The 21,299-nt window shown below is 34.3% G+C and overlaps 1 protein-coding gene across 1 annotated transcript in view; it reads left to right on the top strand.

The window, feature by feature from the left end:
- LOC140750470 (uncharacterized) overlaps positions 1 to 21,299 on the top strand; it is a 100,221-nt gene that overhangs the window by 49,739 nt on the left and 29,183 nt on the right. Inside the window, exon 3 of the mRNA XM_073084009.1 lies at positions 20,125 to 20,150. Coding sequence (XP_072940110.1) covers positions 20,125 to 20,150 — 26 coding nt within the window. The remainder of the gene's footprint in view (positions 1 to 20,124; positions 20,151 to 21,299) is intronic.

Genomic DNA, 21,299 nt, shown 5'->3' with positions numbered 1-21,299 from the left:
GAGACTTAACTTTCCGATGCATTCCAGCATAGTCATCAGGGGTAGTGGCACATCTGCTAGTCTGCTACTCGTATATTTTATAAAAAAATGCATGCTCGTTTATGAATTGCTTCCATGTATTAGTATAAAGGAACGAAACATATAGGACCTATTTGACACTAGTTTAACACTAACAACAAGGGCAAAAGATTTATCGAACTTGTAAATCCAGGGAAGCGATGAAAGTGAAATTGGGTAAGCGTCACGTAGACAATTTATGGAACGGGATCAAGTAATACCGTGACCTAAGTTAAGCAGCGGCTGGATGTATTAAAACCGCCATTGTATTCATTGAAGGTTGATTTTTATAATAATAAGTTTTATAGAAGTTTTTGAAGGTGGTAGAACCCTTGTGGTCGGACTTCGGCGGTACCACCGCCACACCTATTTCTACCTCATAACAGCAGTCTTAAACGCTGCTGTGTTCAGTTAAAGGGTGTGGTAACGGAGACATACTTATCCGAGGCGTTCCAGCTTAGTCCTCAGGAGTAGCGGCGCATCTGTGGCCGACCTCAGGTAGGAATATCTAATCCTATCCGGGGTTGATTACAGATGTCCATGGATGGCAGTAGTCTCTTACCATCAGGCGGACTGCATGCTCGTCTGCTACTCCTATATTATAAAAAAGAAGTGGCTGTTAGACCGACAGTTACTTTACCATATCGTCACTAGAAAGACAAGTCTAACATGCTAAGAAGCCCCTTTGCATGTTAGAATTTTAGCCTTTCTAGTGACGATATGTTTAAGAATAAATTCGGAATGTTATGTAGACGATACATACATACATTTTGAAAACTTTTCTGTCCATGAGGGAATTTTTGTCAAGACCCTTTCAGCCGTTTCTAAGATTATCTACTACGTGCAGACAGAAAGATGTACAAATATTGTTGAAACCAGATTTTATATTTTAGTATCAAGTAAAACTAGCAGATAAACTTAGAAAGATGTAGATTTACCTTAACTGTATCCAGCCGGCAGATTTCTAACACAATTTTGAAAGTGATGGAAAGCCTCAAGCATGAAATTTTCTTCCCCATGATATTTCGTCCCAGTTAATGTGTTTCACAATGCATGATGCAATTTGCAATGATAGCCTAGTCAAGAAACTCGGCCTCTTGATCGAGGGATCCAAGATTAAAATCCCAGGCAGCAACCTCTGATTTTCAATGGTATGTGCGTATTAGAAATTAATTATCACTTGCTTAAACGGTGAAGGAAAACATCGTGAGGAAACCTGCATACCTAACGCCGAACCCTTCTCAATCTGACAAGAGACCCATGCCCAGCAGTGGGATAGTAATGGGTTGATGAATAATATGTTTGACAAATGATTTCGTTTATTAATTATTTGAATAAACTAATAAATGAATAGACCGATACTTAATTTAAATCTGTCTAGAGTACTATTGTTAGTAACCTTTTCAATTAGTACAATGACAGCCCGTTAATAAACTTTATCGTCAAATATTTTAATAGTCATGTAATTAACTATCCTGTTACGAGAGGATCATAAAACTAATTGGCGTCATTTACTCGAGTATTCATAAAAGCCTTTATATTAATGACTCACTTGTTGGATTTCTTAAGGATTAGACTAATGGTTAACTTAGGCAAATCTAGTTAATCTATGAGTATCTTTGAACTATTCTGTTTGTTCAAGTATATCGAAAATCAACGTTAGACATTTATCGAAAAATATTTATTTTATTTAAGTGATTTAAATTAATTTTTCCTGGTACTTTTGTCTAATTATACTTCCTTAACCTTATATGTATAATTAAGTAGTTATAATTTTCTTTATAGCGAAGTGAAAACATTTTAACAGTAAATTTTCAATTTTCACGTACAGCCTAAGTCTGTGACTAAGGAACAACCATCATTAGGTTTCTTGTGCCGTAGTAGTGCCTATGTAATATTAAGTATACAATAAATATATCATTCTTTTAATTCCCCAGCTTTTGAATAACATTTTTAATCAAAATCTAATAAAATATTTAATCAAAATTTTGAAGGAAAAACTTTTAACTTATTATAAATTGTGTTTATCTGAAAAAAATGTTTGTTTCGAACCATCCAAGCCGGTATAATTTCACTGTATTTACTTTGAGATCTAACGAAGCAGAAATGTAGGCTTGAATTATCTAAGTTATAACAAAAACTGATTGCCACAGGGTTATCCTAACTTAGCGGACTATTCAATGTTATACCGGATCGCCCTTAGGTTTCCGGTTCATAGCGCGGTCGGTTGATGTTATGGTCCTTTCCAACGAATTTCGGATTACGTCCTAAACTTTTAATTAACACAATCATTATACAAGTTACCTTTAATCAACTTTTAGCTGTAATAATGTTTGAGCAAATGCTCTAAGCCTGCTATTAGGCCTTATATTTTTATTTACGCGAAGCGTACCAACTTCGTTTTAATGAGACAATGAGAGGGATTTTAAGGGGTTGTTGACATGTCCATGGGCGACGGTGACAACTTTTTGTGAGTTGGGCCGTTTGCTGCTTCAGTTTATAACAAGTGTAAATAATGTAGTAGGACCCGTAACCTGTTTGGGTAGTCAAAAAACTTATCCATAAAAATAAGCACTCAATAACAGACAGATCCCCATTACTACTTATCTCACATATACGGGTTGTGTCACATACTCGGTATATATAAATATAGAATAAATAAAAATGTCATAACCAAGTTATTTTTATGAACTGTGCATGAAATTTCAGTTGTAAATTTCATAATAGCTCAACGTTGTTAAGAAATTCTAGTGAAATTTTCTTTCAAAGAACGGAGTAAAGCGCGGTTTTTCATAGAAGTTGTAAAATGTTTACGGACGACCCGCCGCTGTTATTTCTGTAAAGAGAACTTCAATTAAAGTGAATCTCCAGTTAAAATACTTAAATCAAACTTAGAGTTTGTTGATATAGCGAACTGAAAGAACGATAACAAACGTAGTAGGACAAATATTAAACCAATATTATCCTGTACACGAACTTAAGACAGTTAAGTCAAAATAATTCAATATATTGTATTTATAAAAATATATTATTACGAGTTGTAAGGTTTTATCCACGATTAAAAATGTGGTATTCCCTCTACTTTTTTCTAAATAAAATTTGCCTTACTCTTTATAACATCAGCTAACTGCCAGTGCAAGTCACGATAAAATCGATCCCGCAGTTACGAAGATTAGCTGAAACAAATAGACAGACAAACAAAAAATGCGTGACCGTTCCGGCTGTTATCATAAGAGAATATTTGTTAAACCTCCTTTGAGGCTTTAAGTTAATGAACATCTATCAAGGGTTGGCTACTAATCCGAATGCACCCCACCATTACGCATTGGATCAGCGTGGTGGAGTACGCTCTATGCGTCCCCTAGTTGTAGGGAGAGACATATGTCCAGCAGTGAGACCAACTCCCACGCTACCTGCAACCAAGCTAAGCAAATACTCGCGCTATCATTGCTACCTTTACATATCAAAAACAGACCACAAAAACTTTCTACGTAAATAAAAAAGCTCAAGGCAAGTACTGAATAGGAATTCAAAGCGTTCTCTGAAAAGATCTATTTCTGTTTGAGGCAACTTCAAGAGAATCGTTTTCAGACGCGGAGTAAGAAGGCATTGAGATAGGAAGTAGAGCGAAGATGTGGGTAAACCTTAAACCGGAATAACTTTGAAAAGCTCTATAGATACCTAGAAATAAAAGTTCCATGCTAGCGTCTTCTATGTTGTGGTTGTATGGAATGGTATATTTAGAAAGACCTGGTCAAATCTTAATCTAAAACAGTTCAAACAGTCAAAATTCAAACAACACAAACAATACCTAAGTGTTTCGTATATAACATTTTCTAATGGCCCTTGGTGAAACGTATCCAACATTAACAATTGGTTACGTTTAATCAAAAAAATATAATGATCATTATTTTTCATGATTAAAATACTACATTATATGTTTTTCGGGTATTATATATATGCAGGAAGTGACATAAATAAAAATTTTTGGCACTTCCTGCAGTTCAAACATATTTGCAGTTTTTAACATATTAGATGTCGTTTGATCCGCCTAAGTTCCCGTGCCCGGCTCTTTACAATTTAGGCGGATTAGTAGCTAGTAGTACAATATAGGTTTTTTTAAGCAGTCGGATTTTTTGTTTCTCCAGTGTAGCTTATTCGTGATAGCGCGTTGAAAATAACATTTTCCCCCACGCTACCATGTAAGTTTTAAAGAAAAATAAAGCTTTAATTCCGAACGAGCTTTCGTAGGATAAGGAAGGTTTAAAAGCTGATGCCACTTTCTAACACTAATGAGTGTTTATTTTGCTTTCCGTGCTTTAACGTTTATTTCACAGCTTTCAGAGCAAAGCTTTTTATAATGTACAAAGTATCAAATAAAATGTATAAAGAGCTGGATATTGCATTCATGTTGGGTATTTACTATTATTTAAAAAACCTTTCTAACAGTAATACATTTGATTTTAATATCATTGTAAAGTACGAATTATTTTACTTTTAATTTAATAGTTTCGAAGTCTATGCTTGAAAATTATTTTTAAGTTCACAGAATATTTCAAATTTGCATAATCGAAATTTACATAGTACGAATTTTGCATATTCTTTAATATGAGCCGTGAATTTTAGGTAAACATAGAGTTTCGTGTTCGATCTGACGATGTAGACGTCTAAATTATTTATTTAGGTTTCTGTGGATTTAAGGGCTGTGGACTTTTGGACTCTTCTTTGTGTGTCTATGGCATTCAAGTCACACGAAAATCTGCGGCTTTGTATGTAGAAAACATTGTTTGAAGAGAGTTTCAAATCGCATCATGTTTATAGTGTGGTAACAGGGATTCATGGAAATATACGAAACTTGTTTTTCGTAGCGAAATTTCCAAAACATTTTGCAGTCACGTTTTCTGGTCACGCTGAACCCGACCCCAGCGTACGGCCTGTTTACTCTATTGTGGTCAAAACTCTCTGGGTACAATATATTGTATCTATGAAGCGTAAAGGTCAAAAAGTCAAACAATATTTTCGTTTAATTTGTTAGTAAAGTTTTGATATACGCAGTAGATTAAATGTACTTATACAATTTTAAGTTTGTATATTTGTCTAAATAATGTAAATCTCGTTTTTGAAGTTATTGTAATTAGCTAGTCATTTTTAATCATTTTTAATCATCGAGATCCACGCGTAACTCTATTCAAAATTTTAAAATACTTTCATATATAAATCGGAAAAGCCGTCTTAAACTTTTTAGCCATTTTAAAGTTTAGCTTGGTCATACAGCTGTAAACACAAATGATCGAAAGAAAAATAGGTTGACAACTCCATGGTCGTCTACCTAACAATAAGCGTGCTGTTTTTTAATTTGCTATTTCTCTTACTAAAAAAGTTACTAGTATTCATATTATATAATTATATAATATTCATAAGAGTAGAGTCGGGGGCAAAAGCGAGTTAATAAATGTAATAATGCGTGTCTAAACATGAAAAATGTTTAAGTGTACCGAGGCGCAGTCACGCGCTATCTCGTCACGTTTTCACGTGGGCGCTGATTGCGTGACATTGGGTGGGCTGGCTCTAATAAGGGCTACTGCTAAGGGTTGCTTACTGACCTGTGGTTTGGACCAGTTTGTGGAACCCCATAGATTTAGATCCCTCAGGCGTATATGTGAAACTATTTTAACGTAGAAGTTTAAACAATTAGACTTACATTTTACATTTAAAGTCATAAGTAACATATTTCTTGCGTTGGGATGAAACGATGATATTTTAAACGATTTCTGTATGCATAGATGCATGCAGCATGCATTCTACCTGATTGTGATCACACTCGCTTTAGATACTATAATTAATTATGTTACATATCCATTACGTTCGAAACAAATATTTAGGTAATTAAACTGTAAAATATATAAAGATCATTATTTTAAAGACTGTGAATATTCTAAGATAATCTTTAGGTTAGAATCTTTATGACATAACATGGTAAACCAACGCCCGTTGTAAGTCATCAATCTATCCACTGTTTACCTACAAAAGCTAGGAATTTGGCAATGTATATTATGAAGAAATCAAACGTCGTTCTTTAGCACGCAACACGTTGGATAGTTTCATTATTAAGGAACGTAAACCAGTAGGTACATCTGCTTGCAGTGATGTACTAAATCTGGAATGTCTGCAACATGATACGGGCGCAGTACCTTATAAATCTGTGAGTCGCTGTCCCACAAGTTTGCGACAATCCAGATGAATAATGAATGCATGTTGCAACAAGCGCGACTGCTACGTGGTATTTATATTTAAGCTACTGTATGACATGTTACGTGGCTAGATAACATAAGTTGTTTTATTAATATAAGAATCGCTGTCTAGAATGTTACTTTAATGCTTGATAGACAATTTGTGCTCCATATATTTGAAGGTAGAATAATAGAACTCTTTGTGGTTCGATTCTCAACAGTAGTGTTAAGCGATGTTGTTAGTGTGTTAAACACTTTTTGCAATTATTTGAAAATAGTAGAAATAATTTTGTTGATGAACTGTTATCGTCATAAAACAAAAAAAATGATTACCTTTCGTTACTCCTCATATATCATTTATATCTCTGCTTATTGTGGCAATCGGCCGGACTTATTATTCTTTTTTACAACTCGAGCAGGAATCTAATCCAGATACCCACTAAAACCAACACGAGTGAGACCGGGAAGATAAACTAGTCCTGTAATAAATATTGCTCGCGCTATTTTCAAAGTAAGAGTAAATCTTGACGCTAAATCTCGACCTAGATTCTGACTAAAGCAATAAACGTTTCATTTTCGTTGGATTTTGTTCCAATGTAATATCTACTTGTAAAATGGTATTTTTTTAAGTAGAAAACTTCGGTTGAAAAAATTACAACCGGTTGAGTTTAAAATATAAGTCGCGTGGATTCTGAATTTATTTAATTAGAAAGTAATTTTTCATGCAAAATGTTATTAAAATGTTAGGAACGACTAAGTAAGCTAAAAATAAAAATAGAAACAGGGTATTGAATATAGATTGTATGGTTATTTTTTGCCTTTTTTATAAACTAATAGAAATGTGTCCACGGGACTTAATGCTAACACTTCTCGAAATATATTAACAATAAAATAGTAGCTTTAAAAGGTTTCCCTTTTTAAGACTCGGTGGCTTAATAGGCTTCGGAATTAATTAGGACTGTAGGCGTTTTTCGGTAGAAATTTCATTTACATTTTAATTTAATCTCGATCTAAAATTGAATCTTTGAATAGATGTAGAAATTTATTTAAGTCATTTTCAAAAGATTTTTTTTTGTTTACTTTTATGGGCACCCACTTAACTCGTTGAAATAAAAAAAATCGTAATGGAAATAATTACATAGATAAAAAATAATTAAAAATTGTATTGGTATTCCTTTGTTCCACGATTTTATTCAGCAAGATATTTTTTCGGTGTTTAAATTTAACAATTTTTTACTGACAATTGTTTCAAATACACTAATTTTCACAATATTCTTCGCTTTCTTAATATAACAAAGTGCCACGGCGTAAAAGTTCTTCTAGCAAAAACGAATAAAAATGTCTTTGGTATTCATTTAAAGAAAATAAATTTCGTTATATTCCTACGAACAAAAAGGAATTGTAACATCGTAATGATAAGTAAAAAAGAGGACTTAAACCGAATTCTTTAAAGTATTGGAGTGTTCACCTACCTACATAATGAAATGTGTTTTAATGGATTTTGTAAAATATGGTTTTATATATCTTCTACGTTCTATCTACGTTCATAGCGAAATATGTAGTAGCGACGTAGCACCTACGTAGCTGCTACGTAGCACCGTCATGCATCCTCGTAGCATCCTTGTAGCAGAACCGTAGGTAGTGATGAAGCTATCTTCACTATCCGTCTATACGGATAGTTATAAAATATTAGTCACATATGTACTACTTAATACTGTTGAAATTCAGGCAGGAGTCCTGCTGTTCCATAGATTAAGATCCATGGGAGATAATGACTACATAAAAGAAGGCGAATTTAATATTATTTTGACTCCTTTTCTACGTAAAATAGAACATTTTAAATAACCTAAACTTTATTATTATAAAATATAAAACTAATAAACGGTACGGTGTCATATATGATATTGAGTGATAAAATAGAAAGCATAAATCGCTAAACTGAAGAAAGTAACTGAAAATTACTTTCTTTGTTCGATATCGGAGCAATAGACCATAATATCGTTGTCAAGTGAACTAATGGCATAAAAGCTCTATACACCCACGCTCAGTACACAGCAATGCCTCGGCTCCACAGCGCCACCTACAGAGCACTCCATGTCACTTACAAGTTATAGAACTACTCGTACTTGAGTATTATCGAGACTTCGTTAGTACCAAGTAATGAGATGAGAATTACTTTTAACTTTGATAAAATTTCTATTATAGTGTAGAGAACAACTTTTTCTAACCCAACTTATTGGTAGAAATATAAAACAAATAGACGGAACTAAAATATAATTTGTAATCTTGCGATAAGTTTAATTTAAAATGAGTAGTATATATGTTGTTAACCCTTAGGCCTTTTTACACGCTTTTTATTAGCTTCACCTGTATGTTTGTATGTTTGTTTGTATGTTTGTAACCGACTTCTTTGGGCGCGATTTTGACCCACTTTAAACGGCCAGATTTCGTTCAAACTTTGTAGATTTATTTCACAATTATACTATTTACTGTTCCTTAATTGATTCCTAGATTCATTTAGATTTTCTACCTTTTAGTTAATTTTATCATAAAAGCGTGTTTTTTAGTTTTTTGAACTATATTTATTATGTCTTATGTCTAATGTGTGTATCTATGTATGTATCTGTGACTTTCTAGAATTTTGTGACACTCTTGTCTTCTTGATAACAAGCCAAAGGGTTCCACACTCGACCTTCGCCGTACAAATACTTTTTTTATTCAACTCTGGATATTGTAGTTTATATGACCATATGTCCATATGACCTCCGATACAAAATTTTTATATAGAGCTATGGGAGAGTAAGCTAATGTAGATTTCTTGAGTATAGACCTGATATTTCTATACATATATCCACCCACACCACTTCACTTCACTCAGAGCCACTTAGAGTACACAACTCTACTTGTAGTATCGAGAATACTTGAACACTCAGGTTTCATTTACCTGGTTTTAAAATGAACAGAGCAGTAATAGCTTTTTAAAATCTTAATTATAATTAACATCGCCTATTAGAATAGTGTAATGTTAGTTAAGTCTATTCATTTAAGGATTTGGGCTTCAGGATCAAATTATAATTTTTTGAAGTTATTTTTGTGAGATCTCCATCTTACTTATAGATATGTGTAAAAACCTACCGTACTTAACCGGCTTGGTGGCCTATATTTCATGCAGATAATCATAATAAGAGAAATCGCAAGCCGAAGCAAGTAGGGTATAGCAATAAAAAAAAGTTTCTATAATCACAACCACCCAAATCCTATACAATCCTAGACAATAAAATATAACAACTCCAAGAAAATAAGTCCGAAATCATTTGAATATATGAATGAAACATCGACATGGCAGCGGCAGAACAGTACGTCGACATCAGCACCACATAAATATATTGTTTAATCAACCAACAATAATGTGTGTTACATTATAAAATGTTCTATATGACTGCTTAATATGTACTCGTAGCAACGTGCTCTTAAAGCCTATAGTGCCTCCCGTAGCGTGCTGCAATACACTTCAACGATAGAGAGCTTGAGTTAAGTGTGTGTCGATAATGTTCTAGCTCCATAAGTTTCGTACTTAGCGCGTTCTACCGCGTAAGCGAAAGTAGGTAGCCATGCTTGTGATACATAATATTACAGTAAATATTTCACGTAGAATATTAACAAAAATACTCATGAATAGGAGGAGTGCCTCTCGCTGGTTTCTTTTACTATTAATACAATTGATATTAATACGTACTTAGAAATTTTACACAATAACGAAGAAGTATGCAGTCCAGCTGACGGTATGTGGTCATATGTAAAAAGCCGATCATAGATGCGTTGCCACTTCTTAGGACTAAAACCTCATATGTGATCGAGTCGGAATCCAAAGTCTTCCTCCAAAACGTCCGAAACTGCTTCACGCCAAGAACAGGTTCCTCCACTATACTAGCTCTACCACATTTCAAGTGTATATAGGTGTCTATATTATTTAAATAACATTATTTAAATTTTCTCTCTATATAAAATTACTTTCACATTTAATGGGCTACTTAGTAGGACGCTGGAAGAATATTAGATAAGCTTAATAAATTCCTTCATACCGTGATTTTATGGCGGAGTCAGGTTCTGCGTACATAAGGAGAATAAAATTTAGTTATCGTTTTGTTGACCGTGCAACTTTTGAATTAAAGCTGCCAATATAGTAGTAGTGATTGTTAATAGAAACTTTTGAAAGACTGCTCCTGATATAAACAGCCACTGCCTTCCATCGTCCTTATCCCATTACTGGGACCCACTGCTGGGCACAGGTCTCCTCTCAGAATGAGAAGGATTAGATAATAGGCCACTGTGCTATTGGTAGACTTCAAATATTTTTCCGTGGCATTCCAGCTTAGTCATCAAGGGTAGCGGCGCATTTGTGACTTCAGGTGGGAATCTAATCCTATTTGGGGTTGAATTCAGATGCCCATAAGCGGCAGTAGCCACTTACTATCAAGTAGACCGCATGCTAGTTTCCTACTCTCTTATTATAAAAGTAAATAAATAAAAAAAAAACTTGTGAGATTTTTTTTGTTATCATCCAGATAAGTTAAGACCAAAAGGCTACTTTACTGTATATTTCCATTATATAAAATTGTTGCTTTAAAACAATGCCAATGTGTACGTGTTTGTGGTACTATTATATAAAACTACATACGTTTTAATAACTACTCTCAAATTATTTCAGACTCAATTTAGCACAGTTGTAATGTTACGTAACTAAGTTAACATAATGAAGAACCCCATTAAATCTCATATTCCAGTTTCCAACAACATTTTAGTGATTGTAACTTTAGAGGACCAATGTTAAATGTTGATAGTAATATTTCTGTATCATTTAATTTTTTGTGTGTACTTTTATAGCAAAGACATTCGATTTCGGTAAAGTAAAGGTGAAATTCTGGCGAAATCCAATGAGATCGGTTTAACTTTAAAAATCCAAATGTATATTACTTTACACATACACATACTTAATTCGGGTAACGTTTTGGTGCTACCGAAGGCACGTTTACTCATTGCCTTGGCCTAATTGGTTTCAAAACTTGGTAACTTCCTTTAATATTCATTAAAACAACTGGATAGAGAATGCAGCAAACTATTCTTAATTGTGAAGATAAACCGTTACGTGATGATAAAATACGCTCTCATTCACGACAAAGATAAATTCAAAGCAGTAGTAAACATAATTATGTACATACAGCATATGCTTAACTTCCCTACATTTTGCGACATGTTGCGGGATAACTAAAATTTTGCAAAGAGAACTTTATAACTAGAAAGTTACGGTTAAGTTTGGTTTCACAACACTAGGGTAATAACTGGGGATAATGGACTACTCAACATAAAGCACGGTAAGCCAGGACACGGGAGCGAAGTAATGAGCAAACACTACAATATGAGTTCTATTATATGTTACAAAAAGTTGTGCTTTAAGTAAGGACCTTCTATATTTTTTTAATGAAATTGAAGTACCAAATGTAAGTAGATAGTTAATGCCTTACGACGACTAATATAATTCGAGACATCTTATATATAAAATTCTCGTGTCACAATGTTAGTTACCGTACTCCTCCGAAACGGCTTTACTGATTTTCACCAAATTTTATATGCATATTCAGTAGGTCTGAGAATCGGCTACTATATATTTTTCATACCCTTAAGTGATAAGGGTTGTTCACCCTTAACGTTTTTTTATTTATATAGCAACACAATGTTTGCCAGCTAGTATTAATATAAGACTAATTTGAGAGATTTACGACATAAAATTCGAGTCCTATCAGAGATCGATCTCAAGTGCGTTGTTGTCCCTAAAGACTATGTTGAAATATCTCTTGTCATATACTCTTGAATGGATCTTTTCTTTCACGTCAAAAATCAGTAGCGCTTAAACTGATTTTATGAACGAAATTAGGTGTTGCAGAGGTGTTGCTATTGTACAACCACAAATTATTCACCACATTATTCAAACCGACTTGTTATTTTTTTGCATTCTGCGAGGTGTATCGATTCGACGAGATATATTAGGATCGACACATAAATAATAAGTGTAGAGAATTCTACACTTATTATATACATTTGTGTGGATGAGGGTGGAATAAGAAATCCTCAGCGTATTAAACCCATCTGTTGATTGTCGTTGTCAATATTAAGCCCAAATTGTTTACTACCAAAAAAATTCAAATTCCTCTACAAAACAGGCCTGTTTTTTGATTATAAACATCGTGACAGCGGACGTGACAGCAAACAAATTGCTCGCAGCATTCCGGTCACGTCTCCTAACGCTCTATAAATAACGTTTGCTTTCGTGAAATGTGAAAATGCGAAAATAATGTACACTTTTTGAAGCTACTGCTTAATAGGGTAGTGGTTTACTATACATGTGATGTAGGGATGAAAGAAAGTGCCAATAAGTATATTTATTCAATGAAGCATATCTATTTCCGTAAAAATACCTATTTGTATTTTTCAACTCTACATGTTATGGTTCAAACTTGGCCTTCTAATCTTAGGGTCCAGGGTTTCAATCCCAGATTAGTCTCTGATTTTTCAAAGTTATTTTAGTGTTAGTTATTAGGAATTAATTAATCTATAACAGTAAATAAAAACATCGTAAAGAACCTAAAAAAAGCAGTGATAGCGTAGTGGTTAAGAAACTCTGCCTCTTGATTGAGGGGTCCGAGGTTCAAATCTCAGGCACGCACCTCTAATTTTTCACTTATGTGCGACGTGCGTATTAGAAATTAATTATCACTTGCTTAAACGGTGAACGAAAACATCGTGAGGAAACCTGCATATCTGAGAAATCTTAAAAAAAGTTTTCTAAGGTATGGGAAGTCTACCAATACGCACTTGGCCAGCGCGGTGGACTATGGCCTAATCCTTCTCATTCTAAGAGGAGACGGACCTCGACCTAGACCGCGTCTAGCAGTGGGATAGTAATGGGTTGATGATGATGATGATGAAGAACCTCCAATAGATAACCTACACGGTTGAGAATTCTTTAATAAATGATCCCAAAGATGTGTGAAGTCGGCCTAAACCATATTAGGTTTATGTTTAAAGAATTTATTTCTCATAAAGACTTGGCCCCATCGATATACTACTAGTCATTGCTTGGCCCCCTGTTAATTTATATAATATATATAGGTCTTCCCGTGACAAATTCTGAGTTATGACTGTATACCGAATGTAGTGACAGATACGTCAAATGATAAATTTTGAATTTACTCTTTATTTTATATCAGTATTTCAGCCAGTCCGAAATACTGAATAAACAGTAATATTTACTGTTTATGTATACTCTTATTTACTACGACCGTTGAACTTTTTCTGCTTCTGTTCAGCCAGTAGTTATAAATTTATTAGGTGTGATAAATACATACACGTACATACATTATCAAACACACAATTAATTTTGAATGTATTTTCTTGCGTGAAATTGCCGAAATCCTATGATATGGGGTTCGTTAAAAGGTTGCAAATGCTTAATAGTCGGCGATGCATTGGCGATCCCGTTATTACAAATATTGATTAAACGAAGCAAGCAACCAGTGACTATGAACAGTAATTCGACAGACATCTCTTATCGATCTCAAATACGTCAGGATTTTATATGAAATGGACCAGAGGTACATAATGCCTCAAACTAGTTTAAATTCAGTTTAATGTTTTAAATGTATACCTCTTATTTAAATAAATAATATCTCCAATATAGCGCAGAAATGGAATTATTAGTTACGAGTAAATGCGAAATCAAAATACTAATCGAATCTTACATAACAACAATGTTAGTTCAATACTCACGTCGTATGCTCAGCTTCCGATGTTTTGTTGTCGTGTCGTATCGGGTGCCTTTGATGTAACTCGTCGCTCCGGAAATATGTATGTAGAGCAGTGTGGTCTGTTACTTTGTTCCTTTGGCTTATGTATAGAAGGGAATGGGGAAAATGTTATGTGCTTGTGTTACGATTGTGAAATGCGACTGAGAAACACAAAGTTCTACTAAGTTTATGAATGAATAGTATTTTAGAAATAAATATAAGATACGGGAAAATTAGTAAGCATTTGTAATAATTATACGCATGATAAAATAACAGTGATAGCCTAGTGGTTCAAATGTGGAGACTCTATCGAATGGTCAGGGATTCAGTGCGATGGACTATGGCCTAATATTTGTTTCTAGTTCTAAGAATCGACCCGACCCTAAGGTTCCAGTAATAGATGATAAAAAACCGTACTTTTTTTTTAAACTTAGATGTTGATAAAAAATTGTAGGGAAGTAACACACGAGTGACAGTAAACTATATACTTGTAACAAAACGGCATATCTAAGTGTTCTTGGAGCAAGTTTGCCATAAAAATAAACTAGAGTCGGCCTTTCTTATCAACATACTATTTGGCCCAAACGCTGTGTTCCGATAAGGTTATTACAAAACAAAGGACACCAACACAATGAACATTTGGCCAACCTTGGCCCAATTCACCACAATATTGACCTGGATTACAGCTGACCTGTATATCGATATATTAGATATCAACAATCGGAGTGCATGTCTATTCAATCTCGTTGAATGGGCACGGCTGGTTCGGATATGAAACTTCAATATCGGCGGAGTTTATTTTTCCTCTCACTAAGCTTTCCGTTATGGGAAATATGTCGGGATATATATTTTATGACGTCGTCTTATTCACACGCTCGGAAATATATTTTCGATTAGTTCAGTTGCTATCTGAGGATATATGAACATAAGTTCAATAATATATCATTTTGTGGCGTAAATGTGGGATATTTTTCTTGTTTATGGTGATAATGGTTTATTTCATACCCTATTTGTTTCCCCATTAATAACATTTTTAACAAAATTGTTTTGATTAAAGCAAATTAACGTGGAAACTATACATAGTTTAAATAATAAAAGCTTAGCTCATAGAGCACTGTTAGATAAGAGTTCAAAGGCTGTTTAATAGTTCAAAGTGTTGCTAAAATCCCGTTCTAAAATGTAGATACTATGTAAGTTCACTTCACTTAAGCTGATATACTTAGTAATACTACTACTTAATATACCTTCAGGCTTTTAACAAAGCTTATATTAACCTGTTTAGGTGCAAACTTTTAACAAAGTCATCAACACTTGAGTTGAATCTGTATGAAGTCTGTAATAATGCTCAGAATATTCTTTGAATATCGAACCTTATATAATTAGAAGAAAATCCTTATATAATTACGTTTACGCTGTTTGTCCACCGCAACCGTCACCGAGCCGATAACGATAATTAATGACGGCGCCGAAGTAGCGTACATACATTTACTATAGCAGCTTGTCCACCGCACGCCCGTACCCGAGCACCGTCATCCCGGCCGCCGATATTTTGAGTAGATCGGCGTGACCGCTAGATCGGCACCGAGTTTTTGTTAGGCCGATGTGCCGGCAATATAAAACACGTTGGAACTCGTCCATACACTGCCGTCATACGCCGATATGGATCGAACAAAATAAACCGCCGATATCGGTCGTGGTGGACAAACGCTCGCCGTCACAACATTAAAATCGGCCTGAAATAATCTCGTTCTCGGTATCGGCTCGGTGACGTTGCAGTGAGTGGTGGTGACGTACAATTTTGACTTTCGACTGCGACCGACGCCACCGCCACATCTATTTAAACCCACTTTAAAGGGTATGATGAAATAAACATATTTTTCCGAGGCGTTTCAAAGCTGAAACGCCTCGGAAAAATATATTTCATATGTTGGAGGCGTTTCAGCTAAGCTAAGCTAAAAAAAAGACTAAGCAGTCTTCAGGGGTAGCGGCCCATCTGTGGCTGACCTCAATTAGGAATATAACGTTATCGAGGTTGATTACAGGCGTGCATGGTCGACAATAGCCACTTACCATCAGGTGGACTATATGTTCATCTGCTACTATTATATTATAAAAAATGTAATGTAGATAAAAATCATGTTAAAATGTCATTCCACTATCTACTAAATAGATAATAAACTATACATAAAACGGAGTTTTAAAGGTACTAAAGCTTTATTTAGCTAAGGTATTAGCTACAGTGGCGCCCGTCTGGTGTAGAGTTACGCGTAATACATTTATGAAGCCATCAACACGACGGTGACAACTGTACATCTAGTAGTCTTGTTGATAGACTTAAGAATCACTTCGAGCTTTTTTAGTTAAGTTTATTTTTTACATCGCGTCTTAGGTTGTTTTTGTGAATAACAAAAATATGACGTACATGTGATTCATATTATTTAGTAGCATATTTATCCCTCATAACAGCAGCGTTAAGCGCTGCTTTTTTCTGGCTTGAAGGGTACGGTAAGGAGGACATACTTTTCCGAGGCATTCCAGCTTATTCCTCAGGGGTATTGGCGTAACTGTGGCTGACCTCAAGTAAGAATATCTGGTCATGTCTGGGGGTGATTACAGACGTCAGTGAGCGGCAGTAGTCACTTACCGTCAGGAGGACTGCATGCTCGTCTGCTACACTTATTTATAAAAAATATAAACTTAATAATATTAATGTTAAGCAAGCAATACTTTATAATATATGTTAAAGCAAGCAATATTTACTTGATATAATACGTGTTTGCTTTAAAATTTAAGTATATTGCTTCTTCAACCGCTAACGAAATTACGTACTCTAGTGAAATTTTAGAAAAGGCTCTACTTAAGGCTTTTAACGCAAAGATTTCTTCAATAAGCCAGACGGCTTATGACGGCTTTACGAGTGTATTTAATGGAGTATTTCTTACGTTAGATATTGAAATATACTATTAAGGTTATTTATTTTAGACTTGAAAATATTTTCTAAAATAATACTGAACATAACACCTGCTGCTAAGGCATATTCAAATATTTGCACTATATTTTGAAAGTGATACAGATATCGATACATGGAGATCACTATTTAATACACTAGCAATAAATATTTTTATGTTTTACAGCAATATGTCATTAAAAGCATAACGAAACGTAAATGTTTGTGTTTTGAACAAATTATTATTTGTAGCATGAGTAATACGCATTGACACGAAAACCTTGACGTATCATTCTACAAATTTATATATTAATTGCTAGATTATGTTACCTAAAACGGCTGTAAATAAACTTTTTAAAAAAATAATCATATTTTTATTGCTTAAAGCTTTCCTTTAGTAATAAAAAAACTAAAATAAAATCTGTATGAAAGACAGACAATATAAACCCGTGGATTTTTCATTTTAAATTCTAGTCGATTGTAAAAGGTTATAGTATATAGTTTATCTACGTTTTCAATAAAGCGGGGCGCCGGTAAACAAAATTGCACGACACGGCTCAAATTGCGCTCATACGACCCGTTAACAGCCTATCGGGATCCATTTTAAATTCCAATGTCGTTTCAGTGCGTATTACTGCTATAAAAACACACGTAGAGAAACATTCTACATCAAAATACACATTACACGCTTATATGTATATTTTAAGTACACGACTTTTTCATTAATTCGAAAATCTTGCATGCTTTAAACCCCTTTTTCGAAAAAACTACAACTCCTTTACACTTGTAATTTAACACAGTTACTTATCGTCATATCTAAATGTGCAGCACATGATTCTGATGATGAAATCTGAATGAAGGACAGGCAATTTAAACCCGTTGAATTTTCATTTTAAATTCTAGTCGATTGTAAAAGGTTATAGTATATAGTTTATCCACGGTTTCAATAAAGCGGCGCGCCGGTAAACAAAATTGCACGACACGGCTCAAATTGCGCTCATACGACCCGTTAACAGCCTATCGGGATCCATTTTAAATTCCAATGTCGTTTCAGTGCGTATAACTGCTATAAAACAAACGTAGAGAAACATTCTATATCAAAATACACGCTTATATGTATATCTTAAGCATGCGACTTTTTCTTTTATTAGGTAAATTTCGTATATGATTGCATATAAAAGCTTTAGAGATACCAAGAAAAGCTATACCTACAATTTTGAATACATTCCGTGCTTATTTTAATATGACCAAGTGTAATACTTTTGGAAGACTATGATAAACGTGATACACTTGTCCACTTATTTCAATAAAATATTAGCGCATTGGTAAACAGAATTGGACGAAATAGCTCCAATCACGCTCATGACCCGTTAATAACCTATCGCGGTCCATTTGGAAATCCAATATCGTTTTCGTATAACAGCTATAAAATGCACGTAAAGACAAAAATCACAAAGATATGAGTTTACCTTAAAGGTATATATTTTAAGCGGTTTTATTATTCTTTTACATTAGTTTCGTCAAACATATGAAAGGTTTAAATATGCTACACGAATGGTATACCTGCGATTTTGAAAATCTTCGAAGCTCCTTTTAATATGACCTAAAGTAAAATATTACATTTTGTAAGAGAAATGTAAACACGATACGCTTGACACGTTTTCAATAAAAGCGCAGCGTATCGATAAACAGAGTTGGACGAAGCAGCTCAAATTGTGTTTATACAGAGCGTTAATTACCTCTGGGTTCCTTTCTGTGTACATACAACAGTTATAAAAACACACGTAGAGGGAAAATACCACATTAAACTAGATACGTATGCATTTTCGCAACCCACGAGTATTTTCGTGAAATTTCAACATTATTTTAATGCATCATTAAAAATTATTAAAATGCACGTGCTCTTGTGAATTCTGTTCTAAACTTTTATGTACAGAAAAGTAGGAACAAACAAGTACGTATGTTTTGTAATGTCAACTATTATATTTTTGTCTTATTTTTTCCTTTTAATTCCAAATAAATTTGTGGAAGCCGTGAAGTTTTGTAGGTTGTAACAGTAGCTATAACATTATAAATAGTGTCCTATGTGTATATAATAGTGACTTATAAATATAAGGAAACATCTCAGTATTAATTCTCCATGATGTTTTTCTTGATATATTTTATGTTAGACTTATTTAACGAATCAGTTTTTAGGCAGCAGTGCAGAAACCTTAAATCAATTGTGTGATTAGTACCTACCTACGGTAGTGGCCACTGAAAGATTCCAATGTCACTTCATATTGTTTTTATTCAGAAGAAAAGATGTACATAATATTACTTTACTACTTTTATTTTATTTCCGTTTATTTTACTATTACATAATATTTCGAGTATCGCTAAATTTCAATGCGTAATTTAAATACGAGTACGTTTGCATAATAAATGAATGCCTAGACAGAAACGTAATGGACTCCCGAAATTACCGAATTAATTATGCTAATTCAAAAATATATCACGGTTACAGGCCTTTTAATAAAAAATCTACGACTTTCATATATTCCAGTGATGTTATTTTAAAACATTGTGAATTGTTACATGATTCGTGTGGCAGTGCGGTCACGATATCGGTCTAATTCGCAAAGGATTCCGGGTTCGATCTCGGCCAAACAGATGTCTGCATGATGAATTTAGATAAATTTTCTGGGTCTGGGTGTTAGCGTATTCATCTTTGTATGTGTTCGTGGCACCCAGAGACCCAGAGACCCAGAGAATTCTAGTGCGCCCCGCACTATATCTATATCTACATTTTAATATATTTTTGTGAATGATTATGAGGACCCATTGACTTTTAAAAAAACTTAGGTAACGTAAATTTTATTTTGCAATTTACTAGCAACAATTACTATGAATTCATTTCTAAAAGTAAAATTAAACATTTATTTGTTTTCCATAGTTTTAGTCTTAACATGAATCCGAAAATATTTTATTAGGATCATGTTTAAAGTAGGCGTATTATATTTAGCGTTACGTAACTCACAAAGTAAAATTCCATTTCCATTTGTTACAGGGAGCGACGAGGCGGGGAGCAAGTCGGTAAGTACAGGTTCACGATTTATTGGACAAGAACGCCCACGCACGAAGTTCTATACAAATATATCGTTTGCTTTGCAAGGTGATAGAACCCTTTGTGGTTCGACTCCGGCGACACCACCACCACATCTGTTTCTGCCTTATAACTGCAGTGTTAAACGCTGCTGTGCTCTGGTTTGAAGGGTGTGGTAAGGGAGACATACTTATCCGAGGCGTTCCAGCTTAGTCCTCAGGAGTAGCGGCGCATCTGTGGCCGACCTCAGGTAGGAATATCTAATTCTATCTGGGGTTGATTACAGATGTCCATGGGCGGCAGAAGCCACTTACCATCATGTGGACTGCATGCTCGTCTGCTACTCCTATATTATAAAATAATGTACATTGTACAGCAAGCTCCAAAAGTTGATGAACGCATATAATACGCAACCTAGATATAAGTACAATGTGGCGGTCGGTTATGGTGGAAATCGGCCTTTTAGCGCACTAATCAAAGTAATATTTTACTTTAGTATATATCGTAGGAGACTGCTATAAGTTCAGGAGATGATAAGTTATTCTACGGTTTTCAACAACGTATCTAAGCGCAGTGACCAACTTTATGCAATCATTAGATACTTGCTAACAAACTTCTAAATATTTGACTTTGTGAACCAAATTAACCCGACTAATCTATATACATACTAGTACTTGCGCTTAGTCGCTTGTACTCAGCGAGTATCCAAATTTTGCATTAGGCGTACCTTTGGGACAGGGAAGATAGGACTATAATTTTTCCTTATGACTTCAAGTCTTTAAAAATAATATATTTGGCCAAAGAAAAGGAAAGGATCCCTAACGTCCGTTTTAATATATGATCAATCTATCTACTTTCATCTATTCTAGATCGAATTATGGTATGAAGAAATTGTTAATTTCGATATTTGATTGGAAAAACATTGGATTGTTGAGATTGTTTAATAATGAAGGACCTTAGTCGCTGTTCAAATATAATTTCTTTTTTTAAATTAAACAGTAATACAAAAAACAGTAATACGATTTGATAAAGCACTCAGTTGGTTTTTATACTTTAATACCTACACAAGCCCACATGTAATGTAAAAAACGTTTTCACTCAAACATAAGCCCAGGCATCAAAGGCATGCACTCAACAAA

The sequence above is a fragment of the Epargyreus clarus genome, unplaced genomic scaffold (genome assembly GCF_041222505.1).
Source record: "Epargyreus clarus isolate Ecla_fem2 unplaced genomic scaffold, WU_Ecla_fem_2.2 ptg000019l, whole genome shotgun sequence".
Classification (NCBI taxonomy): Eukaryota; Metazoa; Arthropoda; class Insecta; order Lepidoptera; family Hesperiidae; genus Epargyreus; species Epargyreus clarus.
Note: the sequence above shows the minus strand (reverse complement) of the source record. Positions and strands in the feature narration are given on the sequence as shown.